This window comes from Typopeltis vanoorti, chromosome 9 (assembly GCF_054136105.1).
Source record: "Typopeltis vanoorti isolate ZY-2024b chromosome 9, IOZ_Tvanoo_1.0, whole genome shotgun sequence".
Taxonomy (NCBI): domain Eukaryota; kingdom Metazoa; phylum Arthropoda; class Arachnida; order Uropygi; family Thelyphonidae; genus Typopeltis; species Typopeltis vanoorti.
Window position 1 is genome coordinate 83,409,826 of NC_143557.1, and position 25,705 is coordinate 83,435,530.

At 35.2% G+C, this 25,705-nt stretch overlaps 1 protein-coding gene across 3 annotated transcripts in view; it reads right to left on the reverse strand.

The window, feature by feature from the left end:
* Window positions 1-25,705, reverse strand: part of SPoCk (secretory pathway calcium atpase) — a 518,064-nt gene that overhangs the window by 134,773 nt on the left and 357,586 nt on the right. For all 3 annotated transcript variants that reach the window (XM_090398525.1, XM_090398527.1, XM_090398526.1), the window contains exons 16-18: window positions 23,164-23,334; window positions 9,097-9,245; window positions 1,030-1,196 (exon numbers count right to left, since the gene is read on the reverse strand). In XM_090398525.1, coding sequence (XP_090254651.1) covers window positions 1,030-1,196; window positions 9,097-9,245; window positions 23,164-23,334 — 487 coding nt within the window. The remainder of the gene's footprint in view (window positions 1-1,029; window positions 1,197-9,096; window positions 9,246-23,163; window positions 23,335-25,705) is intronic.

Here is a 25,705-nt window from a genome sequence, read left to right on the forward strand (position 1 = left end):
ATCTTCCTCTGTCAACAAAGTCATAATGCCAATATTTTTTGATTTATTCAAGCTAACAATGCCAAAAGCTCCTCACTTTTGTTCCTGATACTTCCAGATTAGTACAGATAACTGCAATATCCTCTTGGACCCATAGATATTATGCAATATTTTAGTCAGTGTAGCATGATCTATGATCTTTCTTGTTCTACTAGCTTACCTCAAGAGAGTCTACACACATGCATACTCTTGCATCCTCCCTTGACAGTTTGTTTTGATTTTGCACAACCATTTTCTTACTAAAAAAAAAAAACTTTCTCCAGACATCTAACTTCAAATCTATTGGCCATTATACAAGTCCTTCGATTTGTGAAATTTACTCCCCACATTTAGAAACTTTACACCACTTCTCCACAATCTAAGCAATGATGTATTTGCCCTTTTCAATTCACTCCTATCATAACACTGGCAGGTTACTAAATTTTTTTTTTGCTTCTTAGAGAAACTCTTTCATATCCTCTTGCATTCTATAATTTTCACATTTTAAATCATTTGTTCTGGCCAAAATGAATTCTCTTGAAAATTATTAACACTGAATATTGTTAATCTTCACACCAGAAAAGCACTATTTTGCATAATAAAAATTATATTCATTTTTATCCTGCTCAAAATTAAATGGTGAGCACTTACCTCAAATTCTCTGGTACATGGTCTTTTAACCAGTGTGAAGTTATCACTATCAACAATAACATAGTTAATAAGATTTTTCATATTTACTCCAAATGTTTCAACATGTCAGGTATTCATTTCCTACTCTGCTGTGTGAATCTCATAAGGAAGCAGCTTTTTCTTTGTCAGCTGCCTCAGGAAATGATTCAAAAAATTCCTCCACTTCTTCCTTAGTAAACTCTTCTATGGGACATGGGCACAATGAATAAACTAAATAACCTAATAAAAAAAAATATTGCTGTATATATTCAATGCATGCAAGCCCATGCACATTCTTGGTCATATTATTGAAAATTAAAAACTATGTTTAAAATTACTTACATTATTGTGAAAAAGTCATCATCTACCAGTATCATGTCTGCAGCTTCTTTACATACATCTGTTCCAATTTTTCCCATTGCAATACCAATGTCAGCTTTCCTGAGAGCTACACCATCATTAACACCATCTCCTGTCATTCCTACAATTGCTCCATTTACTTGTAAGGCCTATATATATATATATTTTTTTTTTTTTTACATGAAAAAATTATACAAGTAAATAAAAGTGAATATAAAGAAACATTTATCTAAGAGTAAAAATTTCTGATTTATGCTTTCTTCCCTGACTGAACTTAAATTTCATGCATTAAATATGTATGTAATAAAACAAATTATATAAAAAAGAGAAATTGTAAAAGGAATGAAATCACAGAATTCAAACTAATTATGCAAAGAAAAAAAAAGTGTGATGGACATAATTTTGGAGATAAGCAGAACTTTGGTTTTTGGTAGCCAGCATTTTTTCATGTTATCTATAATAAAGAAGATGCTGACTATCATTCACTCCCAGTTTGCAGGTTTATTTGTTTCTCCTAGAGCTATTCAACTGCCAATTCATTTTAACTTACCTTGGGGCTTTCTTATATAAACAATTACCAGTTTTATGCTACAGATTTATCACATGAAATTTAAGTTTAATGTATTTCTTAGTATTACAAAAATTATGCAACTTCATAATTTTATGTCAACTACTGAAATCTAGAACAGCATATCTACCTTACACAGGTATGCTGGGTATTTATTTATAATTTTCCATTTTGTTCCCCTCCACCCCCAACTTCCTAATACATTACATCTTTATTACAAAATCTGATGAAGATTTATGTATATAACAATTTAGTGATAAAGAGAAAATCTACATAAAGAACCAATACACACCCACATGTTGTGTTGAAAATGTGTAAAATTATTTGTTTAGTTATTTTATAAAGTTTATTTTTATTTATTAATTCCTTCAATGAGTTAAATTAATGCATCACATCATTAGCAATATTCTGCTTTCAGTTACCGAGCCATTTTCAAGGTAGTGCAGCAGTAATGTGATCTCACATTTTTATTGTGCAGAAAGGCACAAAATAAAGAACTGTTACTTGCAGCATACTCCAATATGGCCAGTTTTGTCGAAATGGAATTTTTCATTTCTGAAAAACATGTGATTTTATAGAATGTCCTAATAATTAAAACAGGTGAAAAAACTGAATGTTCTAAACCAGATGTGTTTAGAACATTATCTGCACAAAGCAAAGAGCTAAGTTTGTTATGTCCAATTCTAATATCAGATTTAATGCCACTTTGTTTCATAATGCAATCAACAGAGATGATGAATGAGAGTGGAGACAGACAGTGCACACCCTTGTTTACCTAATGGAATATTTTTCAACAGTTCATGCATTCATTATTATGTCCCTTAATAAAAATGGCTGCAGTAACAGCTTCCAATTTCAAATAATGTTGGATTTAATGTACTGAATGATGCAGTGTAGGCTACTACAACATTTCATAACTGCAAATCTATGCACTGCAAGTTATCTGCTCTAGATATCATTTCACATTTCTTTCTCCATATGGTCATGAGTATATTCTACCTGGATATTTTCTATCAGATTAGTACGTATGTACATTACATTACATTATACACACACACACACACACACACACATGTATGCATGTATGTATACCTTGAGCATCTAGAATATCCTTATCTTGATTTCATATCATTTTCATGATCACCGATTCATTTTTTTTTATTTTTTACAGCAGCTCTTTCTCAATGTCACAGCTTTCTTAGCATCCTGTTTTTCTTTAGTCATACTTTCTAACAGATAAGCTTAGGTGTTGACGGTTATTCATGACTTATTTTTCACGGTATTAACAACACTACACAATTTTATCAAAGAGATGTTTCATTAACTTATATTTCGCTGATTTTCAACTCGGCATCATCAGAGCACAACACACTTGTACACGTGACAATGAGTGAGTGAAACAATATAATTGCAAAGGACAAAAGGTTCTATTTCTTTCTACAATATCCTCATGAATTTTGGTTAGATATTTTTAATATTCCAACTTTGCCTTTCTCTATTTTTCTCTGCACTCCTTGTGAGCACACAATGATTCGCGATAAAAGTTCATAAACTTTCTTTAGATTTTATACCCATATTCAAGTTCTTTATCACTACAGGCAAGTTCGTCAATGTGTGATTCAGATTGAGATCTCGCTATTAACAATCAATGACTGCTAATCTCACTTTCAACAATCATGTATAAGCCTTTTTCTTATCCTTATTCCTCACTTATCCTATCCCATCCTTTGTGTGTTAGGCTTAATGGCCTGTCACAGCCAATTAATTTATCATATTTTTTTAAACCTAATGGATGTTCACATAGGATCTAATCCTATCTGCATAGTGTATTATGGTTCTCAACTGAACATTCTCTCCTGGCTAGTTTGATTTGCCTGATAAAAATGTTTGCATTTACAGTAGGAAAAAAATCCAGTTGCCTACATATGGGACCAGCTAATGCAGCTTCAGTTGAAAAAACCCTGATAAAGGTCATTCCATTTTGCATTCCATTTGCTTCCTAAATGGAATGCAAACCCAGGTCTTTCTGATTAAAGGGCATTGTTGAAACTAACTGAACTATAGACCTGTCTCATGTATGTTCCATGTGAAATTTGCATCCACATGAATTTATGAGCATTTTTATGTTAGAAAAGATGTCTGTAATAACACCTGTATGATGAGCAAAGATCTAGGAAGTACTTACCAACTCTTTTTTCTCTATATCAGCTGCTGCTGTCCCTAATAACTCAAAAATCATTAGTATTATTTTCTACTAGAATCATTCGTGGGACCACAGGTACAAATATGTCTCGGTGTTCAAGTTTTCATTTTGAGATCTGCCCACGTTACTCTACTTGTGATGGACAAGATCTATTTTCTTGTGTGAAAATCTTCAATTCTGCTGAATGTTCCAATGCCTAGCTGTATAGCATTTGATTGTGTTATAAAACATGTAATTTACATATTTACAGTCCACCTCCATAAAACTCATAAATACAGGAGGAATAGTTTGTTACAGTGCAGAACTTGATAAAATTAATTTCTTTTAGAATAGCACTTTAGCCAGGGGACTTTTTAGTTGTTTGTTATAGTGAGAATCAACTGTATAATACCATATGGTGCACTAAAATAGAGTTATATGTTCAGAACAATTCAACATTAAACTGACTAAGGTTAAGTACAGATGTTTTGGTAGGTGTATTGGAATCATTTTCCAGGATCATTGTTAGGGTATATGCCACCTCTAAATTCAAGAAAATATGCAACATTATAAACAAAAACAGTGATATTATGGTTGAGATACAATTTTTCTGCCCTCCAAATTTCCACTGCATTGCTTTAGTTGCTTAGTGGGTTATAATGGCCCTGCCACCTTCAGTATATTATACTGGAGTAGGAAATTCAAAAATCATACAACAATGAAAGGAGTCAGAACTGACTCTTATCCTATGCTGACTGTATATACTCTTTTATTCCACTGGTATCTACTCCATCTGGAAACTGGCCTATCATCTATCATTCTCTCTGGAACAGACAGAATGATGGAAGTTGGTTTACTAGGCCATTGTGCCAGACCCAGTCAAAAGTTTTAGAGATATCAAGTGTCACCATTCGAAATTCACCAAACTTCTCCATCACATTTGTCCAGAGATGGGCGATATATGTAAGTAGATCTCCTGTTGATTGGCAGTGATGGAATCCATACTGCTGGTTGTTTATTAGCTGGGTGTCTTCAAGGTAGTGTAGGAGATGGGAATTGATGGTTCTCTCCATCTAAAGTAAAGGATTATAAATGGATTAATTGGGGATTATAATCAAAAAAGAATATCTCTTAGTTAAGGGAATATTTGAGCAAAAGCTCTCAATATTTTTACCTCATTGAAAGAGACCAAATTTCAAGAGGAATGTGAAAGCTTTACTGTGAGTTTAGGACGGTTTGATAATTTTAAAGATCGAACTGGACTGCATAATGTAAGAATAATTAGGGAATCTGCTAGTGGTGATAAAGATTCTGTGGCCAAGTTTCCTGAAGAATTGCAAAGGATAATTCAGGAGGATGATTATGACGATTGGCAAATATTCAACGTCAATGAAATTGGTCTCTTTTGGAAATGTATGCCAACAAAAACTTTCCTAGCTAAAACTGAAGCATCTCAACCAGGATACAAAGTATCTAAATACTTTGTATCCTGGTTGAGGCTTTTATTAGGAAGCGATGCAGAAGGAAACTTTAAACTCAAGTATGTTAGTTTATTGTGCACAAAACCCAAGATTAACATTATTGAAGAAATCAGCACAATTGGAAAAGAACTTGCATTTAATGAAGTGGATAATGAAGATGTGAGAAACTTGCCTTGATTCCCATTCAACATTTAAGCAAGAATGATCTCCTTCAACTAGAAGAACAACATGCATATGAAGAAAAAGATAAGGAGTGCGAACAAGAAGAGAATGTTACTAAGATGCTAACTGCAAAAGAACTTGAGCTAGTTTTCAATCACATTGAGCATGCTAAGGAAATTTTGTTTGATGCTGATCCTGATATGGAATGAAGTTTCGAAGTCCACCGAAATCTTGATAAAGCGATTGCCATCTAGCACAAATTGCATGACAAGATGAAAAAGTCGAGCATAATTCAAACATCTTTACTTAATTTTTGTAAAAAAGTAGCTCAATCAAATGTTTAGACATTAAATAAAAATTTAAGCAATTGATTTTTATTAACTTTGATGATTTTATCCTCTAATACAGCTTATACTGTAATTTTTTTTTTCAAATTTATGATAACTGATGGATGAATTATAATTATTCCTATTGTTTATTGTATTTGCTTAATGCAATTTCACTTAGCAGCACACATTAATTGACGGATTAATTAATTGCATTAAGTGAGGTTTTCCTGTATTTACAAAAAATGAATAACCATCACAGAATCAAATTCACTATGGAACTTGAATTAAATGGGACCATATCCTTCCTAGATGTTCTAATAAAAGGAATTATGTGGTTTTTATTAACATCTGTCTATCTGCTGCAAATCTTCATTTCAGCCAATGTATTCACCATCCCTAAGAGAAGTATGATATTATTAAATGCTTCCTTTCACGAGCTCATATCTGTTCCTCATCAGTACTATTTCAGAAAGAAATTCAACAATTAAATTTCCCATCTCAGCAGTTACACCTCCAAAGCAATCAAGAAAATTATCAGCTGTTTTTCTCCGACCTCTGTTAGAAAAAATAACTCATATGGAATCTCGATTTCTTACATTAAAAGTATTTCATAACAGATCTCTTGTATCTTAAAGAAGTTCAATATCTCTATCATATTCAAGCCTATTAATTCCTTAAGTTCTATGATGCCATATCCGAAAGATAATCTACCTTTACTGAAACAGAATAATCTGACCTCTGTTAGAAAAAATAACTCATATGGAATCTCGATTTCTTACATTAAAAGTATTTCATAACAGATCTCTTGTATCTTAAAGAAGTTCAATATCTCTATCATATTCAAGCCTATTAATTCCTTAAGTTCTATGATGCCATATCCGAAAGATAATCTACCTTTACTGCTACTCGGCATATATTCAGTCCCATGCAGCAACTGATAGTTATTCTGTTTCAAGCATAGAGACCAATCTGTTTCTAAACATATCCTTGAACAACAATCCTCCGTTGCTACAAAGAACCATAACAAATTTGATCTGGCTGAAAATAGGATTACAAATATTAGTCAGAGGATCCTCTGGGATGATACTAAATTATTATGCAAATCCTCCTTTATATTCAAACATCTTTTTAAAAAAAGTGCTTAAGTTCTTCTCCATCACCCTAATCTCAACCTTAATGATGAACTCTCTAGGCCAAAACTCAGGAAAATTATTATCAAGAACTATATCTTTAATATTATATACTGTGTGTGTGTGTGTGTGTATATATATATATAACCATCACAGAATCAAATTCACTATGGAACTTGAATTAAACGGGACCATATCCTTCCTAGATGTTCTAAAAAAAGGAATTACATGGTTTTTATTAACATCTGTCTATCTGCTGCAAATCTTCGTTTCAGCCAATGTATTCATCATCCTTCTGCTCACCATCCCTAAGAGAAGTATGATATTATTAAATGCTTCCTTTCTTATATATATATATATATATAAAGGGTGATCAAAATTAACATATCTCTGTTTAAGGAGTGCCACCCAGTGATTCAAATGCTGTGAAACTTTGCAGGAACATTGTGTATCATCTGGAAGTGATATCTGAAAACAAAAATAGTCCTAAATTCACTACCAGTGGGAGCTGTATGATCTACAGAATCTAAATGCAACAATTTTCTGTGTGTGTGTGTGTAAGGAGTAATTCGAGACAAGCATAAAAAGACTGCATCCTTTGCACAGCATGTTCAATGGCAGAACACAGCTCGTTGAGACTGCTGTTGCCCACAAGCTGCATTATGCTGTCTTTCAACACTGGCAAGTTATCTGGATGATCTTGATAAACCCTGCTTAAGAAATCTCAAGAGCAAGAAGTCACAAGGGGTCAGATCAGGTGAATGAGGTGGCCATGAAGTGGAAAATGCATGTATAATTACTCTGGCTTCTGGGAAATGTTCTCGAAGAACCTCATGTACAGATTGACTGACATGTGGATGTGTCCCATCCTCTATGAAAATTACAATTCATGCACCGATGTTGCTGTAGCACAACAAAATTATTTATCAAAACACAACACCTGTGACCTGCTCAGTTACTGAGCAGGTCACAGGACCTGACTGGCAAATGTCCTCAAAGAATGGCCCAATGATAAACAAAGCTGTAAAACTGCACCAGACAGTAACTTTGGGTGAATGCAAAAGAATCTGTTGGATTGTATATGGGTTCTGTGTAATCTATACCTGGCAATTGTAGGTATTCACAGCTCCATTCAAAATGTTAAAGCAAATGTCAATCAACTTTCAAAGTCCTGTGGGTGAAACTCCTGTGTCAGAGTTACCTTGAATGGATAGAAATGCAGAATTTTCCAGACAGTTGTATAAAGTACATCCATATGTCTTGATATAGCACATGCACGTCCTCGATCTGTCGCTGAACACAATGCTGCTTTGATGGAGGAATGGAGAAAAATCCACCTAATGCCTGCTGCACATTGGTGAAAAGCCTCCTTAAAAAGGTATAGAGGAGGTGATCAAAGCCAAAGGTTGACATACCCAATATTAAGGTTCACCTGCTGGTATCAAATGTAAATTGCTGAAGTGTCCAGACAATTATTGGTAGATAGCGTGTGTGTGTGTAAATAATTTTTTTTTTAAAATATATTTATTCTCATTCATGCACACACACCTCATTTATCCTAATAGTATTGTTTATTTGGCTGTCTTACAACTGCATACAAGAAATGATTCTATTTTCCACATCTCTTCATTGTTGTTTGATTTCTGAATTTCCTATTATAATATACTGCTGAAGATGGTTTACGATACATATAATGAAATATCTATACCATAATTAACCTTATTAATTATATGTTTAACTGTGCTTAATGTGTAACTATAAGTCCCAAACTACCAGTTCATCCTTGTTGATCCAGCATCTAAGCAGATACCACACTAACAGAGTAAACAACAACTGATGGCCCAGTTGGTTCTTTGTTTTCCTTCTTGACTTTGTAGAGTTCTACCTGTTTAGCTTCAACATGTTAGTGATCTAAATGATGTATTGGGTTAGTAAAGAATAGTGTTACTTTTCTTACCTGGTATAATAGTTCTCCAAGTTGTAAAGCATCATCATCATTATCTTAATATAAAACATAGCTGAAAACAATGTCAAAGAGATAAGCACACTCCATAATTTAATCATGGAAAGTAAAAAAGAAAGTTTAGTAGAACTCTGACATCCTATTTAGTTTAGATATTTAATAACTCGAAGATTATTAAATTTTATAAATGACAACACAATTCATTTTAAGTAATAATGAAACAAATCATATTACCTTCACAATTCTTAACTTATGTCCAGGTCCAACTCGATAAAACACAGAAACATTCTGAATAATTCTTTTTAAAGCATCATCATTCATGCTGTCCATCTGGTCACCAGACAGAGATATGCTACCAACAGCATGCAATCCCAATCTGGCAGCTTAAAGAAAAAAAAGATCATATGTGAATTAATTTGCTTCAACATCATAACTCCTGGACTTGAATTAAAAGTTAAATCTAAAAACAAAATTAGTGTATCTATTCTCCTAGATATTGTTCCATTATAGAAATACTGTCAAGATGACCTCATGATTATATATTTTTGCTTATCCATTTCCATCTATGGTGTGCTGGTATGGTGAATGCAGTTAACAAGTGCACAATGCTAATCCTCATTCATCAAACTGTGATTGTGATATTACACCTATTATTATAATCATGATAATATCTGATATATTATTTGGTACTGTATGTATTTATGAACTGTGCACAATTAACAAAAATAGAAGAAAAGAAATTAATGAAACTAAAGGCTTTTTGGAATGTTAACGTGAATACAGAAAAGAACTAGAAAACAAAAAACAACAGCAATTTTGGGAGGAAAAAAAAAAAAAAAAAAGGAAAATATGACAATTTCTTTTCCATTTGTACTCAATACATTGTTGTGACGTTTCACTTCACCTCAAAGCATTCTTATCATAACTTGACTTTAGGAACGAATACAATATCAGTCCTTGACATATGATGAGGTTCAATTCTGCCAATCCCATCGTAAGCTGAAATCACTACATATTATTTTCACTTTCATTCCAAATTCAATCTCTTCAATGATTCGATTTCCACACCATTAAAAAATCACTATTTTTGCTTGATAGCCATTTTCATGGACATCAAGCAAAAATAAAATCTCATGGGCATCTAAAAACAAAACATAAATGAAAAGGTGTTATCATACTGCAGGTGGAGAGGTTGTCAACAGGCTTTATGACCAAATATCCAAAGTTGAAAATAATATAAGATGAACAATGCTTGTTATGAGCAGGAACAAATTGTCTCATGCTGCCCTTGACCTTGGGCGGGCATGCATATCATTAAAGTCAGAACTACGTAGATTGGGGTGGAGAGAATATGTCACAGGACATATTAGAAACCAATAAGTATATATATATATATATATATATATATGTGTGTGTGTGTGTGTGTGTGTGTGTGTTTATGGTTAGCTGAGTACTGGAATGAAAATATCATATAATGAAAAACATTTCCCTCCTCCAACAAACATCATAGTGCACTGATCCAAGCAATAGTCTTTCCATAGAGAGACACACACAATGTATAGCAGCAAGCTGAACTAAGTACAATAGAAGTCTTATTTTAGCACCAAATATGGTGTAAACATGTTAATGATTTTATTTCATTATTTTTTTATGATAGTATTGCTGTTGTAAGTTGACACCTTACTGGTTGTATAACACTATCAGTAAACTGATCAACAAAAGCAGTAGTGCTCAATATTGTTTGCGTAAGGAGTCACAGTTTTCTAAGCTCATTGTGGGTCTTTCTCTCTCACACACATTTATAAACTGCTGCATATAAGAATGGAGTGTAAGCTTACTTCTTTTAATATTACGCATATATATTTGATGAATTAATATTTTTAACTTCTGTATTAGTAATCAATTGCCTAAACACAATTTGGACCAATAGCTAAATCCAGTATGATCATTTATTAAATCACTTGACATTAATTTACATGGAGAAAATAACAATTGCAATGATAATTTTGCATTACAGGTGCCTAACTTCCAAAAAGTCTGAACCTGTAATTCCTTCTAAAAATGACAAATAGTAATGCAAACAAAATAATCACTTTAAAATAATAAAATTAATGTGAACCCAGAAGTTGTCTTTTTCCTAAATAGTAATTTTTTTTCTAGATTTTTTGGATTGGAAAGCCACTGGCTGAAAAGTAATATGAATGTCATTTATTTCCATATAGAAGCTCATATGGTCCAAAGAGATGGTTTTCTAGCTCTTCATGGAACACTTTTAAAAAATTATACTTCCAACAGCAAACATCCTAGAATCCATTTTACTACTGAAAAAGAAAAACAATAATTGTTTACCCTTTCTTAACACTAGCTACCTGGCTACCGAACAAATGCTTTCCTTTTCTACCTACAGAAATTCTCTCCACTCTGGTAGGTACATCTATAACTTTTTCACACCATTACGTCTCTCAGGATAGTAAGCTAGTTATTTATTCAGGAGGATAAGTTCAGCCAAGAGTTCTTCTTGGTTATAATTCTGTCAATGGCAGGATACTTCGTATTAGACAAAGCTCATGTTATCAATCAACATAGTTTATGCACCCCACACAGACAAGCATGCTGAAGAGAATGAGGAACTCTATGAAAACCTACAGACTGTGTTGGACTACCTGTCAGGAAGGGATGTACTTTTCATCTTAAAGCAGGAATGAATATGAGAATGAGGCATGTTTGGTTTGGATGAATGTACCACCCATGGTGGTTACATTCTGTTGAAATTTGCCCAGATTAGTTATTAACAATACCTGCTTTTAGGAATACCCACAACAGGCCTATACTTAAACACTAATTGGTCAAGGCACCAGACTGATTACATCCTGGCTCTCCAACAGTGGAAGACAAGCATCTTTGATGTGCACATTTGTCCAGGTCCAGGAGCAGACTGTGGTCTGCTCCTGGACCTGGGCAAATGTGCACATCAAGGATGCTTGTTATCAGATAGTAGGAGCCAAAGTAAGACAGAATCCAAAACCTTCCAAGGCCCATCCCACAAGATCGAATGTCAGCGTAATCCCTAATGGGTTCACAGAAGAAACATCAACGCAGATGGATGATCTATTTGAGAATAGCCTTTGCCTTAGCAAGAACTCTCCTGAAATGATGTGGGAAGGGATCAAGATTATAATAAAGGATACAGCCAAGAAGTATCTAGGTTCAATTAGAAAACCAAGAGACCCATGGATATCAGACTCATGAGATCTGGTCAAAAGGAGACAGATGGAGAAACAGACACAAGGACTGAAGAATAGAAAAGATCACAAAATCAGAAAAGCCATAAGACAGTATTAATATAATTACGGCTATTATAGCCTGTTTTTGTTTAGGAGTGTCCCTTATTTTAATACATTGGCTAACATTACTCAAAAAAGGGGGTATATATCATTTTTTAGGGCATTATGGGTGAGTATAGAGGGCAATTATGGCAGAATAAAAGAGGTGGAAAAATTTTGTACATACCTTGTTTTTGGTTCTATGATGCCTTCCAATTCCAAGATCCTGCTGAAGGTTGTTTATAAACCGGGGGGGGGGGGTTTGACGTGGGAAATAAGTTTGGAAACCCGGGTTACTATTAATAATATATATATATAAATATATGTATATTTTGTTTAGGGCTGCATTTTTTTTTTTTGTGTATGTGTGTGTGTGTGTGGGGGGTGGTGGTGAAATGAAGGGGAAGGGTATCCTTGTGTGGAAACTGGGACAGGGGTTAACAGGGTGTGGACCGTTTGTCGTCTGACTGTCATCGAATTTGTCGGAATGAGTGTAGGGCTATGTCAAGGCTGCAAGTTGCATCTGCCAAATTAGGGCATTTGTGGTCGCTACATGGCCGGAGGTGTGGCTTAATTGGTGCTTGCCGCTAGAGGGATTCATAGTCATTTGTGTTCGTTGAGAGCTCCTGATAAGATGTGTTATTTTAAGTTTTCATTGATAAATTTACTTGAATTTTACGTAGTTTTGTTTGCCTTGCGTATCTTAGTGTGGCTGTTTGTGTGTTTTTGGTGTTTCATTTTATAATTTGATAAAATATGTTAAAAGTGAGTATGGCTCCCGTACGAAGGAAAATGGCAGCCAGTAATGATGGTTCACCATCTTTATTCAATAACGGCAATATAAAGAAGATGATTCAGTGTACTATCTGTGAAATGTACACTTTGCAGAGTGCTGTTGTAGTATGGTTAGATGATAATAAAGGAGTGAATGTGTGTAGAAAATGTAAGGCGAATGAGGAATTAAAGTGTATTTCAGGTCGTGAGTGTGATATTTTTGTCAAACTTCAGAATGAAGAAAATAGTGATATGAAAAGAAATGGCGAGGTTGTACCAGAGAACTGCGAGGGAGTGAATGTAGAAAGTGTGAATGATGGTATTAATTCAGAGCAAATTAATGGTATTACAGAGAATAAAAAAGATGAGATAGATGCATTGAGTGAGATCGCGTTGTTGAGCGGAGCGATACAAATGGCAAAAAGACAGCTAGAATGTATGAACAAAAGTCGACTGAGTGTACCAGCCAATAATAAAAAGTATGATAGGAAAAATAAGCGTATGAGTGTGTGAACGTAAACAAAATGAAGGAGAAAGTGCTGTATGAAGACTCGTTAGTACGAGGTGTGTTAGTCGAGGATTTGACAAAATCGTACCAACCTGGTGGGACCATAAAGGATGTAACTGAGTCTATTAGAGAGCAAAAGGAAAGGGTGAAAGAAATGATTGTTTTGGCAGGTAAGTATGATTTGAAAGGAGATAAAATGGAAATGATAGAGGGCCTGAATGAATTGTTTGAGGTAGCAAAAGAAAAGAGTGAGAGAGTTAGGATGATTAGTCTTTTGCCGCAGTATGACAGTGAAGTGTTTAAAAGGAGGACCATAATTGCAAATGACTTTATGCGTGGGTTATGTATGACGAGTGGTGTGGAAATTGTGGATGTGTGGAGTGAGTTCGATGGGCGAAAGGATCTATATAAGATGGATGGCTTGCATTTGAATGGATACAGTGTAAGGAGACTTGAAAAAATGTTGCTGAAGGTAGTAGATGTGCAAAATCAGGGAAACTAGATTTATTAAGGGGGGGAGGGGGTGGATATACAGACCTTAGGGAGGCAGTTGAATGTATGAATGAGCATAATATGCCCGAGCGAATAAGGACAACAAATCAGAATGGGATAGTTAATATAAGGCATCAAGGTAGGGATGGGGCTAATAGGGGTCTTAAATTCATGTACACTAATGCTAGGAGTATTAGGAACAAGAAGAAAAGAGTTTTTGGCCATGGTTGGCACTTCCAGACCACAGGCTATTGGCATTAGTGAATCATGGCTGAGTGTAGATGATATAGCTAGTGGGATTGAATGTGATGGATATAGTGTGTTCAGGAATGACAGGGAGAATAAAATGGGGAGAGGAGTATTGTTGATGATAGCTGATGTGCTGCTGCAGCCAAGGAGAATAGAAGTTGAATTGCAGGATAAAAAAAAAGAGCACATTTGAGGCCATTTGGTGTGAGATTGTGGCTAGCAGAACAAAATATACAATTGGGTGCTGCTATAGACCAGGTGATGGAAAAGAACAAACAGAAGAAATAAGTGGAAGGAGACTAATTATTATGGGAGATTTCAACTATGTTCGCATTGATTGGAGTCAGGAGAGGATACACGGGAGGAAGGAATTGGATTTTATGCAGTTATTAAGGGATAACTATCTGTGACAGCATGTAATGGAAAATACTAGGGGTCAGAGAGTGCTTGACCTAGTAATTACATCTGAGGATTTGGCTATAATGAATGTGACCACATTACTACCAATTGGTGAGAGTGTTCACAGGGTCTTGACGTGGGAGGTGGCTAAAGGTGTGGAACTTACAATTAAGACAGGGTACATGTGGAATTATTGGGCTGGAAAGTATGACAAGCTTAGGAGTTTGATTGGTTCAGTGCCATGGCATGTACAACTGTAAGGACTAGAAGTTGATACTGCATGGGAGGCAGTTAAGAAGTGTTTGCATGAAGCAATGGCTGACTGTATACCTAGAGTCCAAATAATAAATCAAGTAGGGGTTAAATGGATGAATAACACCATTAAGCTTGAGTTGCAAAAAAAGAAACAACTATGGAGGGAATTTAAGGAGAAAGGTGACCGGCAGGTACATGAACGGTATAAAGCGCAGGCCAGAAGGGTATGAAAAGGATTATGAAAGAACATTGGCCATGCAGGCTAAAGAGAATCCTAAACAGTTTTTTAGATATGTAGCAAGTAAAAGGAAAAATGTACATGGCAGAATGATTTTAAAGAATGCCGATGGTAGGGGGGTAACCGAATCAGTTGATATAGTTGAGTTACTTAGTGAGCACTTTGCAAGTATATATTAACCAGGTGGTGACATTGCAGAAACGAATAAACCAGTAGATTATACGGGAATTGTAGTGAATGAAGTGGAGGTGAGTAGTCTATTGAATAACCTCAATGTCAATACATCCGTGGGATTGGATGGTATACCAGCTCGTGTCGTACGAGAAATGGCTAAAGAATTGTCAGTACCCTTGACCACTTTGTTTAATTTGAGTCTCGGGTCTGGGTTAGTCCCTAGCGGGTGGAAAGAGGGGAAAATAGTTCCACTGCATAAAGGTGGTTCCAAGACTGCTGTTGTAAATTAACGACCGATTAGCATATCAGGAATCATTGTCAAGGTCTTAGAGAAATTAGTCAAGAAAAGAATACAGGATTGGATAGATGAAAATGGGATATTGTATGGGAGACAACATGGTTTTTTGAAGGGTAGATCATGCCTCAGTAACTTGCTCACGTTTTATAACACAGTGACGGCTGAACTGGATAAGGGTAATGGGTTTACACTGATTCTACTGGACCTTGCCAAGGCCTTTGACAGGATACCACATGGAACTCTAATCAGTAAACTGGAGCAGATGGGGATGGATATAGGGTTGGTGAGATGGATTAGGAGGGTGGTTGATGGAGAGATACCAGAGAGTGGTTTATTCAGGAGTTGAGTCTAAAAGACGGCTTGTGACTAGTGGTGTGACACAGGGCTCTGTTCTTGGACCACTACTTTTCAATTTGTTCATCAATGATATAGGAAAGGATCTGAGAGGAAGTGCTCACTTGTTTGCTGATGATACAAAGTTGGGTAGAGCAATTGTGAGTGCACAGGATGTCAAAATTTTACAGGATGATTTGGATAGTTTGGAGGTCTGGGCTAGGAAAAATGGATGTCAATTTAATGTGGCAAAGTGTAAGGTTATGCATTTTGGGGTGAAAAGAATAGCAGCAGTATATCACATTGGTGGAACCGCACTCCAGGAGATTGATGAGGCCAGGGATTTGGGAGTGCTGGTGGATAGGGAAGTGAAGTTTAGGGGACACATTGCAAAAGTGGCTAAATCAGCTCATCAAATCACTTGGCTTCTGAAAAATACTTTAACATGCAGAGACAAACAAGTTATTGTTCCTCTGCATGTTAAAGTTATTGTTCCTCTGCATCGAGCCTTGATAAGACCCCATCTGGACTACTGTGCCCAGTTATGGGCGCCAGGGTTTCTTCGTGATGGGGAAGAAGTGGAGAGGATCCAGAGATGAGTGACCAAGATGATAGCAGGTCTGTGGAATGAACCTTATGAGAATAGGTTGAAGATTTGTGGGTTGCAAAAATTGGTCGATAGGCAGAAAAGGGGTGATATGATTGAGACATTCAAATTACTGAAGGGTTTCTATAAGATTAATCCAGAAGATATTTTTGAAAATAGGACTGGTGGTGGGAGGACTGGGGGCCATGCATGGAAGCTGGGCAAGAATGTGGTTAACAAGGGTGTTAGAGCTAGGTTTTTTACTTGGAGAGTGGTGAATGAGTGGAATAAGCTGCCAGAGGCTGTTGTGGGTGCTACGACCGAATGAGTTCAAGGCAAGGTATGATAGATACTGTGTGAATGTCGAATAGTTGTTCTTAACATGATGTTAGGGCCTCCCTCGATGAGTCTGTCTACTCCTTGGAGTTGCTCGGAATAATAATAATAATAATAATAATAATAATTAATTTGTAAGTTCTGGATCGTCCAACATTCAGAAATTAGGTAGGGGCGTGGACGTTGATAGAATTTTCATCGCATTTTATGGCAATAGTTTCGGATATTCTAAGCATTGTTTTGTTGTCTTGTTTGTCTATGATTATGGCCTTGTCGATTTGGGGGATATGTTTTAATTCAAGGGCGTGAGCTGCAATTTCTGTCTTCCCTGTACTCTGTGTTTTGTTTTTCTTTCTGATGTTGCGATGTTTTTTTGTGTTCAGATATTCTGGAATGGGAATATTGCAATCCCTGAAGTGCTCTTGTAGTCTAGTCCATAAAGACCTAATTGTAGAGCCAAAATAGGTGATGTCACAGTCTTTTTGACAAGGAAATTTGTAGACTACATTGTGGTGTTCGAATATTTCTTTGTGAGTGAGAGATTTAGTAGGTTTTAGGAGAGTTGCTAATTTTTGGTTTGTGGTGAATACTAGCTTATAGTCCGTGTTTTTAAAAATGTATTTGTGGGCTTTGTATGTGTTTTGGATGTATGGCAATTTGATGGCCATACATCCAAAATGTATGGCCATACATGTCGGGAAGTCTGTTTTGGTTGTATTATTGTTAAGACGAGATTTTGCCGTATTGTTCGCATAATTTATTAGATGTGTGGGGTAGTTGCGATTTTTAAAAACCTGTGTTAAATACTTTAGTTCTGTGTTAAGATAATTGCTGTTGGTTGAGAATTTGTAAGCATTGATAAATTGTGATAGGATGACTGATTTTTTAATGGAATATGGGTGGTATGAATTGAAATGGAGGTAGTTTCTGATATGTGTGTGGGTTTGTGGAATATCTTCGTAGCTATCCTGTTATGGCCTCTAATTAATGTCAGGTTTAAGAAATTGATGGATTTGTTCTGTTTCCATGGTGAATTGTAGTCAGTTGCTATAATCGTTGAGGGATGTTTGTAAGGCAGAGATGTGCGAGGGTTTGCCAATGCATAGAATATTGTCTACGTATCTGCCAAAAAAAAGGTGATGCTGGGGGGGGGGGGGGGAATGGGTGGAGTAGAAGTGATTCAATGTGTGCTAGAAATAATTCTGCTAGTTGTCCACTGATGTTCTGGTCCATTGGGAGACCGAAAATTTGAACATATAAGGAGTTGTTGAATTTAAAGAAATTGGCGGATATTGTGAGTTTGATCTAGCTAAAATTCAATGTGTGCTAGAAATAATTCTGCTAGTTGTCCACTGATGTTCTGGTCCATTGGGAGACCGAAAATTTGAACATATAAGGAGTTGTTGAATTTAAAGAAATTGGCGGATATTGTGAGTTTGATCTAGCTAATGATGTCATTTGGTGTTAATTTTGTGTGTGTGTGTGTGTGTGTGTGTGTGTGTGGTCCTCAGTGAGTACGATGTGTGTGTATGATGTCTAATGTTCTGGGGATATCCACATTGGTGTATAATGAAGTTGCATCTAGTGAGGTGAGGATGTCATCATGGGATGGAGTAGTGTTATTTATTTTCCAGAATAGGTTGCCCGTATTTTTGATCATACAGATAGACGTTATTAGTAGTGGTTTGATGAGTTTGACACCAAATTTTGATAAAGGAGCTGTGGTGGTATTCTTGTAGGAGAACATGGGTCGTATCGGATAACCGTCTTTGTGGGTTTTGATGTTCCCGAACATATAGGGGTGCGTGGTGCGTGTGTGTGTGTGTGGGGGGGGGGTTGTGTCTCTCATTGTGGTTTTATCTATTTTGTTTTGACTTTTTAAGATGTGTAGAGCACTGTTTATTTATTTTATGAAGTTGGGGGTAGGATCATTGTGGATTTTTTGGTAGGTGTGTTGGTCGTTTAAGATGGCCATTATTTTGTTGTGGTAATCAGTTTTGTTGATGATGACTACAGTGTCTCCTTTGTCAGCTTTTGTGATCATGATATCTGGGTTCTTCTTTAAAAATAAAAGGGCTCTTTGTAAGTTGGGAGTAATGCTGGGTTTTTCTATTATTTTGCTATTTATAATGTTGTTTATTTTTTGGAATATTGTCTCTCTGTTTGGGTCATTTTCAAGTTCCGCTTGGATTTCGATGATGATGTCTTTTTTTGGTACATATTTTGGGGATATCGCGAAGGTAAGTCCTTTGTTTAATAAGACAGTTTTGTTTTGTGACCTAAACTTTTGTTTACATCGAGAAATTAAACAGCTTAACAACAATAAGGCCCTGGGTACAGAGGGAATCCCAGCTGAATTAATTAAGGCCACAGGAGATGGATAGATAGGAATGTTTCATATGATATGGAAGATAGGATCACGGCCTAAAGACTGGAAGAAGTCAGTTTTCATACCATAGTACAAAAAGAAAACTATAAAGGATTGCAAAAACTATAGAACTACTAGTTTGATATTTCATGCAAGCAAGATTTTATTAAACATTGTTCTAAATAGGATTGATGAGGCTAAAGTTGAGATAGAGATGCCTGAGCAACAAGAAGCTTTTAGGAAAAGGTGCCAGAGATCAAATTCTTTGCCTTAGATCAGTGAAAAGTATAAAATAAGTAGTTTCATTATGGTAATGTGCTTCATATACTACTCCAAAGCTTTTGACTGTGTTCCACATATGAAACTGTGGGAGGTAATAAAAATAATGGGTTTTTCCTAACACATTATCAGGCTGATTGCTAACTTGTACAGTGAGCAAGAAGCCATAGGACCACCTGGCAAGGACTGGTGTGGAACATCAACAAGGAAAGGAGTGAACATCTGGCATATGATGTCAGATGTTTATTTACTTGTTGCAAAACAAAGTCAAGTTTTTTTATTTCACCCTTTTGAAGTGTACTATAATGCACATGAAATTAGTTGAGTAAAACTTGAAATTCTTCATGTTCATGTGTTTATTTACTCTGGATGAACTTTTCACAACCACAGAAGTCTCTGAAGCAAACATCCCCCCCCCCCCCTTTTTTTTTGTTTTTCATGACTCCAACTATGAAAGGTTGCAAATTAATACTACATTATGGGGTGGTCTGAAAAGTTCTCAGCCTAACAATGAAAAAACAAATTTATAATTTCAAAATTATTTTTATTTTTCAACATAATCTCCTTTAAGACAAATACATTTATTCCAGTGATGCTCCAGCACCATTATCCCATCTCTGTAGTGGTTCTCAGTAAGATCTGCAAAATACCCCTCTATGCAAAATACAGCTGCAATCACCTCTTGATTCGAAGAAAAACGCTGACCAGCGAGGAAGTGTTTTAGTTTTGGGAAGAGATAGAAGTAGAGTGGATGTTCCAACAATTCATAGTGAAGATCCCTTAATTTTTCCATTACTAAAACACCTTTGTGGGCAACCTGAAAATATGATTTTTTATTTCTGCAAATCGGGTCTTTTCTCACGAATTTTTTCATCTAGTTTGGTTAAAAGATCGGAATAATATTCCCCGGTTATTGTTTTACCCATTCCAAGATGATTAATAAACAAAATGTCTTTAGCATCCCAAAACACCGATGCCATGACCTTTCCTGCTGATGGAACCGACTTTCTCTTTTTTCGTGCTCACTTCTCCGGCTTCTGTCCACTGTTTTGACTACTGTTTGGATTCTGGTATGTAATGGCGAATCCAAGTCTCATCCACAGTAATAAATCGATGCACAAAATCAGTTTTATTCTTGTTAAAACAATCCAAGCACTATTCAGAGATTTTCATGCGAGTGCATTTTTGATCTGCTGTGAGCAAGCGCAGCACCTATCCTGCGCAAATCTTTTTCATATACAATTCTTCACGCAAAATATATCCTACACGTTCTTTTGAAATGCCTATAGTCTCAGCAATTTCACACACTTTGACTCTCTGGTCATCCAATACCATATTGTGCACATGATCAATGATTTCTGGTGGTGTTACACTTTTTGGACGTTCTTCACGTGGCTCATCTTCAAGGCTGGTACGGCCACGTTTAAACTTTACAGCCCATTTCTTAATTGTCAAAAACAAAGGAGAAGAGTGCCTATAAATTTGTATCAACTTCAAATGAATTTCTTTTGGTGTTAAACCTTCTTTTCCAAAGAATTTTATAACCGCACGATACTCAATTTTATACATTTCGAGGGATACAGACAACACTTTTGCTACAGACAGCTGTATAAAAAACTACTTGATAGAATGACTTGCAATTTGACAGATGTATCTTATAACTGATGCTTATAACTTAGAAAAAAAATCTCTTGCCAATAGTGTTGCCATCTTTGGTCGAGGCTAAGAAATTTTCAGACCACCCTCGTAGTATATTCTGTGAGTGGACTAAGGTTTTTTTTTTTTTTTTTTTTTTTTTAATTACTGCATTGTAATGTTTTTTATACCATCTCGAAACACTATTTTGAAGAACAACACAGAACTTTTTTCGAAGCTACTTCAAATCTCCAATAAGTGATGGCGGTCTCAAACTGGGAAATGAAATTCATCCCCCCTAAACACATTTATGCATATTCATGGAGTTTCCAGAGAAGCCCATGGTGGGATTCAAACCCACAGTCTGTTGGTTGGAGTGTGGATATGCTGACCACTGGACTGCCGGGGTGGCTAAATTTAAACCATATTAAAAATAAGTTGACATAAGTCATAGTCATTGTAATCCATAATATTTAAAAGGATCAAATTTAAGAAACAGTTTAGCAGCCAGCCTCTTTGGCCATTAGTTATCAACTGTGCTAGTTGGAAAATTCATAAGTTGTCTAACATCAGTGACAACAGGCTTAAGTCAGAATAATAATTAAATTGAGAGCTTAAAAAAGTGGCATGTTTAAAAATCACTTCTTAGACTTGTAAAAGTGTTGGTCATTGATTTCTTTAATTTTCAGAGAAGATCTTCACAATTTTCTTTATACAGAGTTTCTTCTAACAACTGACTTTGGTGTTATTTGTGTTATCTAATAACAGCAAAAATTTTTTGCTGTTATTAGTACTTGTGTGCACGTGACGTTCGCCGAAATATCGGAAAGTATAAATTAAAGTTTATTTAATCTATATTTCTAGTATACGCTGTCAATTCCTTAAATATTAGTTATGTTTAACCAGCGTATAAGCCTCTCAACAAGATAGAAGACAGTGAAATGTGTATGTTTCAGTTCATAATCAGAACAATGAATCATTTAGAACAAAGAGTACAGAAATGATGCCTATTCTTGTCTTTATCTTCTTTCCTAAATTTCATCAGGATCATCTGGAGTCTGTAAAAATGTTTTTCATTTGCTCCTTATCCTTGCTACTGGTCTTAGTTAAGTACAACTTTTCTTTTCCTCACATTCTATTAAAGTCAATCTCCTTCATATATTTTTTGAATGTCCAGGCTTTATCTTTGCTTGTAGATTCCATTTTAGGGCTGCATGACAGATTTCTTGAGGACCTCTCCTAAGTGCATGTCCAATCCACCTAAATTTTCATTTTCTGATTTCCATGTTGACCTATTGCTGATTTGTACACAGAAATGTACATAAGGAGTGTTCATGCAGGAAGCAAAGCACATACAAAACACTTCCCTTAGTGAAGGTTAAATGCGCCATTATTAATGGGAACTTTTTTTGCTGTAGATTACACATTAAAATTTCTATCTGTTAGTAGAATGCTCAAGTTTTCTGGAGGTGGGGAGATAAGTTATGAGGAATAAATTAAATTATTTGCAAACACGCAAATTTTTAACAAATTTTAGCAAACTGCCTTATCTTCCCATTAGTCCAAAGTACCAATTACAGAAGGGTGCATTCTCATATCCAGCATCAAACAAAAGACTTTCTTTGTTATTCCAACCACTGAAGCATGTGAATGTTTATGAGTTTGATTCTTACATAATGCCGCATCACTCTACTGAAACATTACTGTGTAATTATTACTTTAATCATTATTTATTTCATTCCCATGCTCCATTTTGCAACTTATATCTAGCGCCTTTACCAAAGCAAACCGACATTATCACTAAACAAATGTCAGGAAAAATTAACATGTAGAAATACAGCACATAAATTACTGATAATGGAACAATGAATCAGTCAGTAATCTCATCAAATTTCATACTGAAAATACAAAAAATACATCTAAGTAATGACTTTTTTTTTTAAAACTATATTTATACAATGATAAATCCAGTTATTCTTAATAAATTTAAATTACTGTAAAATGTCAACAAAGCTGCTTCTTCACATATGTTACATTAAATTCTAATCAATTACCTATAGCAACTGCAGTTTCTTCAGAATCACCTGTCAGCATTTTTACTGCTACTTCACTGCCATGAAGGGTTTGTATTGATTCACAGACTCCTGGACGAGGTGGATCTAATATTCCTACCATGCCTACAAAGATCAGATTATCTGGAGAAGATCCATAAGCGAGTGCTAATACTGAAAACATAAAAAATACATCTCCTAAGTAATGACTTTTTTTTTGTAACTATGCATGACTAAAATAATGAAACAGATTTTTGTATGGCTTTTATGCAATGATTAGCAATGTTCTGTGAGAGATATGTTATGGAAAATGTTTTAACTGGCATTGCAAATAAATATCCATATATTAAATGGATCAGTCTACTAGTAGACATAGTAAATGTGTATCTTTCCAGTTGTTATAAACAAAACATTGAGTACAGAAATTATGCCTATTCTGGTCTTTCTTTCTATCTTCTTTCCTAAATTTCATCAGGATTATCTGGAATCTTAAAAATGCTTTTCATTTGCTCCTTATCCTTGCTATTGGTCTTAGTTAAGCACGCACGACGCACACACAACTCTTCTTTATCTCACATTCTATTAAAGTCAATCTCTTCATATTTTTTTTGGCTGTCCAGGCTTTATTTTTCCTTGTGGGTTCCATTTTAGGGCTGCATGACAGATTTCTTGATGACCTTTCCCAAGTGCATGTCCAATCCATCTAAATATTCATTTTCTGATTTCCACGTTGACTTTTTGCTGATTTGTTCATTAGTAATAATTTGTGGACAATTAATTCAAAGTATAATCTGCAGACATCAGTTTATGAATGTTTGTAGGTATCTTTGAAATTCCTTTGAAACCAATGTTTCACATACATAATAGAACTGATTTAATATACACATTGAATATTTTTATAACCATGTAAATAGTTTTCATTTTTCCATACCTTACAAAGTTTAACATGTGCACTTTTTCCTTTCTGAATCCTTATACCATCTCTAGCTTCTATTCCATCTGTAAATAAAACACTGCTGAGATATGCAAAATTTTAAACAGTTTCAACTTCTTCATTTTCACTTTTACTCGATACATTTTTATTCACATTGATTCTCCTTTCTTTCATTTTGTTAGTATCTATTTTCAAACCACCTTTCAGCAATTCTTGTTATGCTTATTTTATATGGATATCTGCATGACACCATCTGCACACCCAGAATAGTTTCATTTATTTTCCATGATATTACTCTGATATGTGTCATTTCTGTCTGTTCTATATCATGTTCTAGAGGGTTACAGGCAAATTCATCGAACAATAATTTAACGAATGGCAATTCATCGAAAAGGCAATTCGTCTAAAATACAATTCGTTGAAAAAAGAATTCACCGAAAATTTTTCGATGAATTCTTTCGTAATTCACCGAAAAATCATTTTTCTTGCAAAGTATTGTTTAAAAATCTTCAGTAACAATGCAGAACGTTACTCATGATACAGACAACATATGGAAGTGGTCATTGAAATGTAATAATTGTTTTTTTGCATTTTATAACATTTAACGTAAGTGTACATACTGCCTCATTGTGAAGATAGCGATTTATCTGTAGAGAAGACATTTCGTTCTACCAAATTTTTTCACAATAACTCTAGTCAGACTGAAATTAAAAATTTCATTAAATTTCATCCAGCCAGAGCGGAATTACTAATATAATTTCAGAACTTCTTTATGGAAATGTTATGATAAAAGTGATCCATTTGGAACTGATTATAATAAATTTAGTTTAATCCTTTATCCAAGTGTGAGCAAACAAAGTATGCGCCTGAAAGTATCTTCAGGACTGGGGTAAAGTGGTACAACACCAGGGCACTCCTTGCAAAGGTGGAGAAAGATACCAACACTCCTATATCAGTATCTCCCATAATGCAAAACACATCTCCTTGCAGATATGTCTAATATTATGCATTAAGGGAAGGGCCACAACCCAGACTAGTTTCGACCTTTATTGAGATCTCTTCAGGTAGCTTGCTCCACCTTTGCAAGGAGTGCCCTGGTGTTGTACCACCTTACCCCAGTCCTGAAGATACTTTCAGGTGCAAACTTTGTTTGCTCACACTTGGATAAAGGATTAAACTAAATTTATTATATTCTAACCAAGTGAAAAATAAAACTTTCAACATTTGGAACTGAACCGTGCAGACAGCTTCTTGTACTGAAAACTTCTAAGTCAACGAGTTATTGGAATTTATTGGAATTAAAAAAGTTATTGGAATACATAATTTTGACACTTTCTTTGTAGCCACGAATACAGCTGAACTGAAAACTGGAACGGTTCGACAATTTTTTGCAAAAGTTTCAAATAGCAAATCAGAGTAAAATAAAAGTTAGTAAGCCTAATACGGAGATGACTAGGCTTTTCCTCATGGAAATAGGCAAATCAGTCCCATGAACACACATATATATATAGACAGGAAACACTTATCGAACAAGAAAGACAATAAGAATCTATATTGTTCTATAATTATTCCTCAGTAAAGTAGCATCGCTATACTGAGGTAAATAGCATC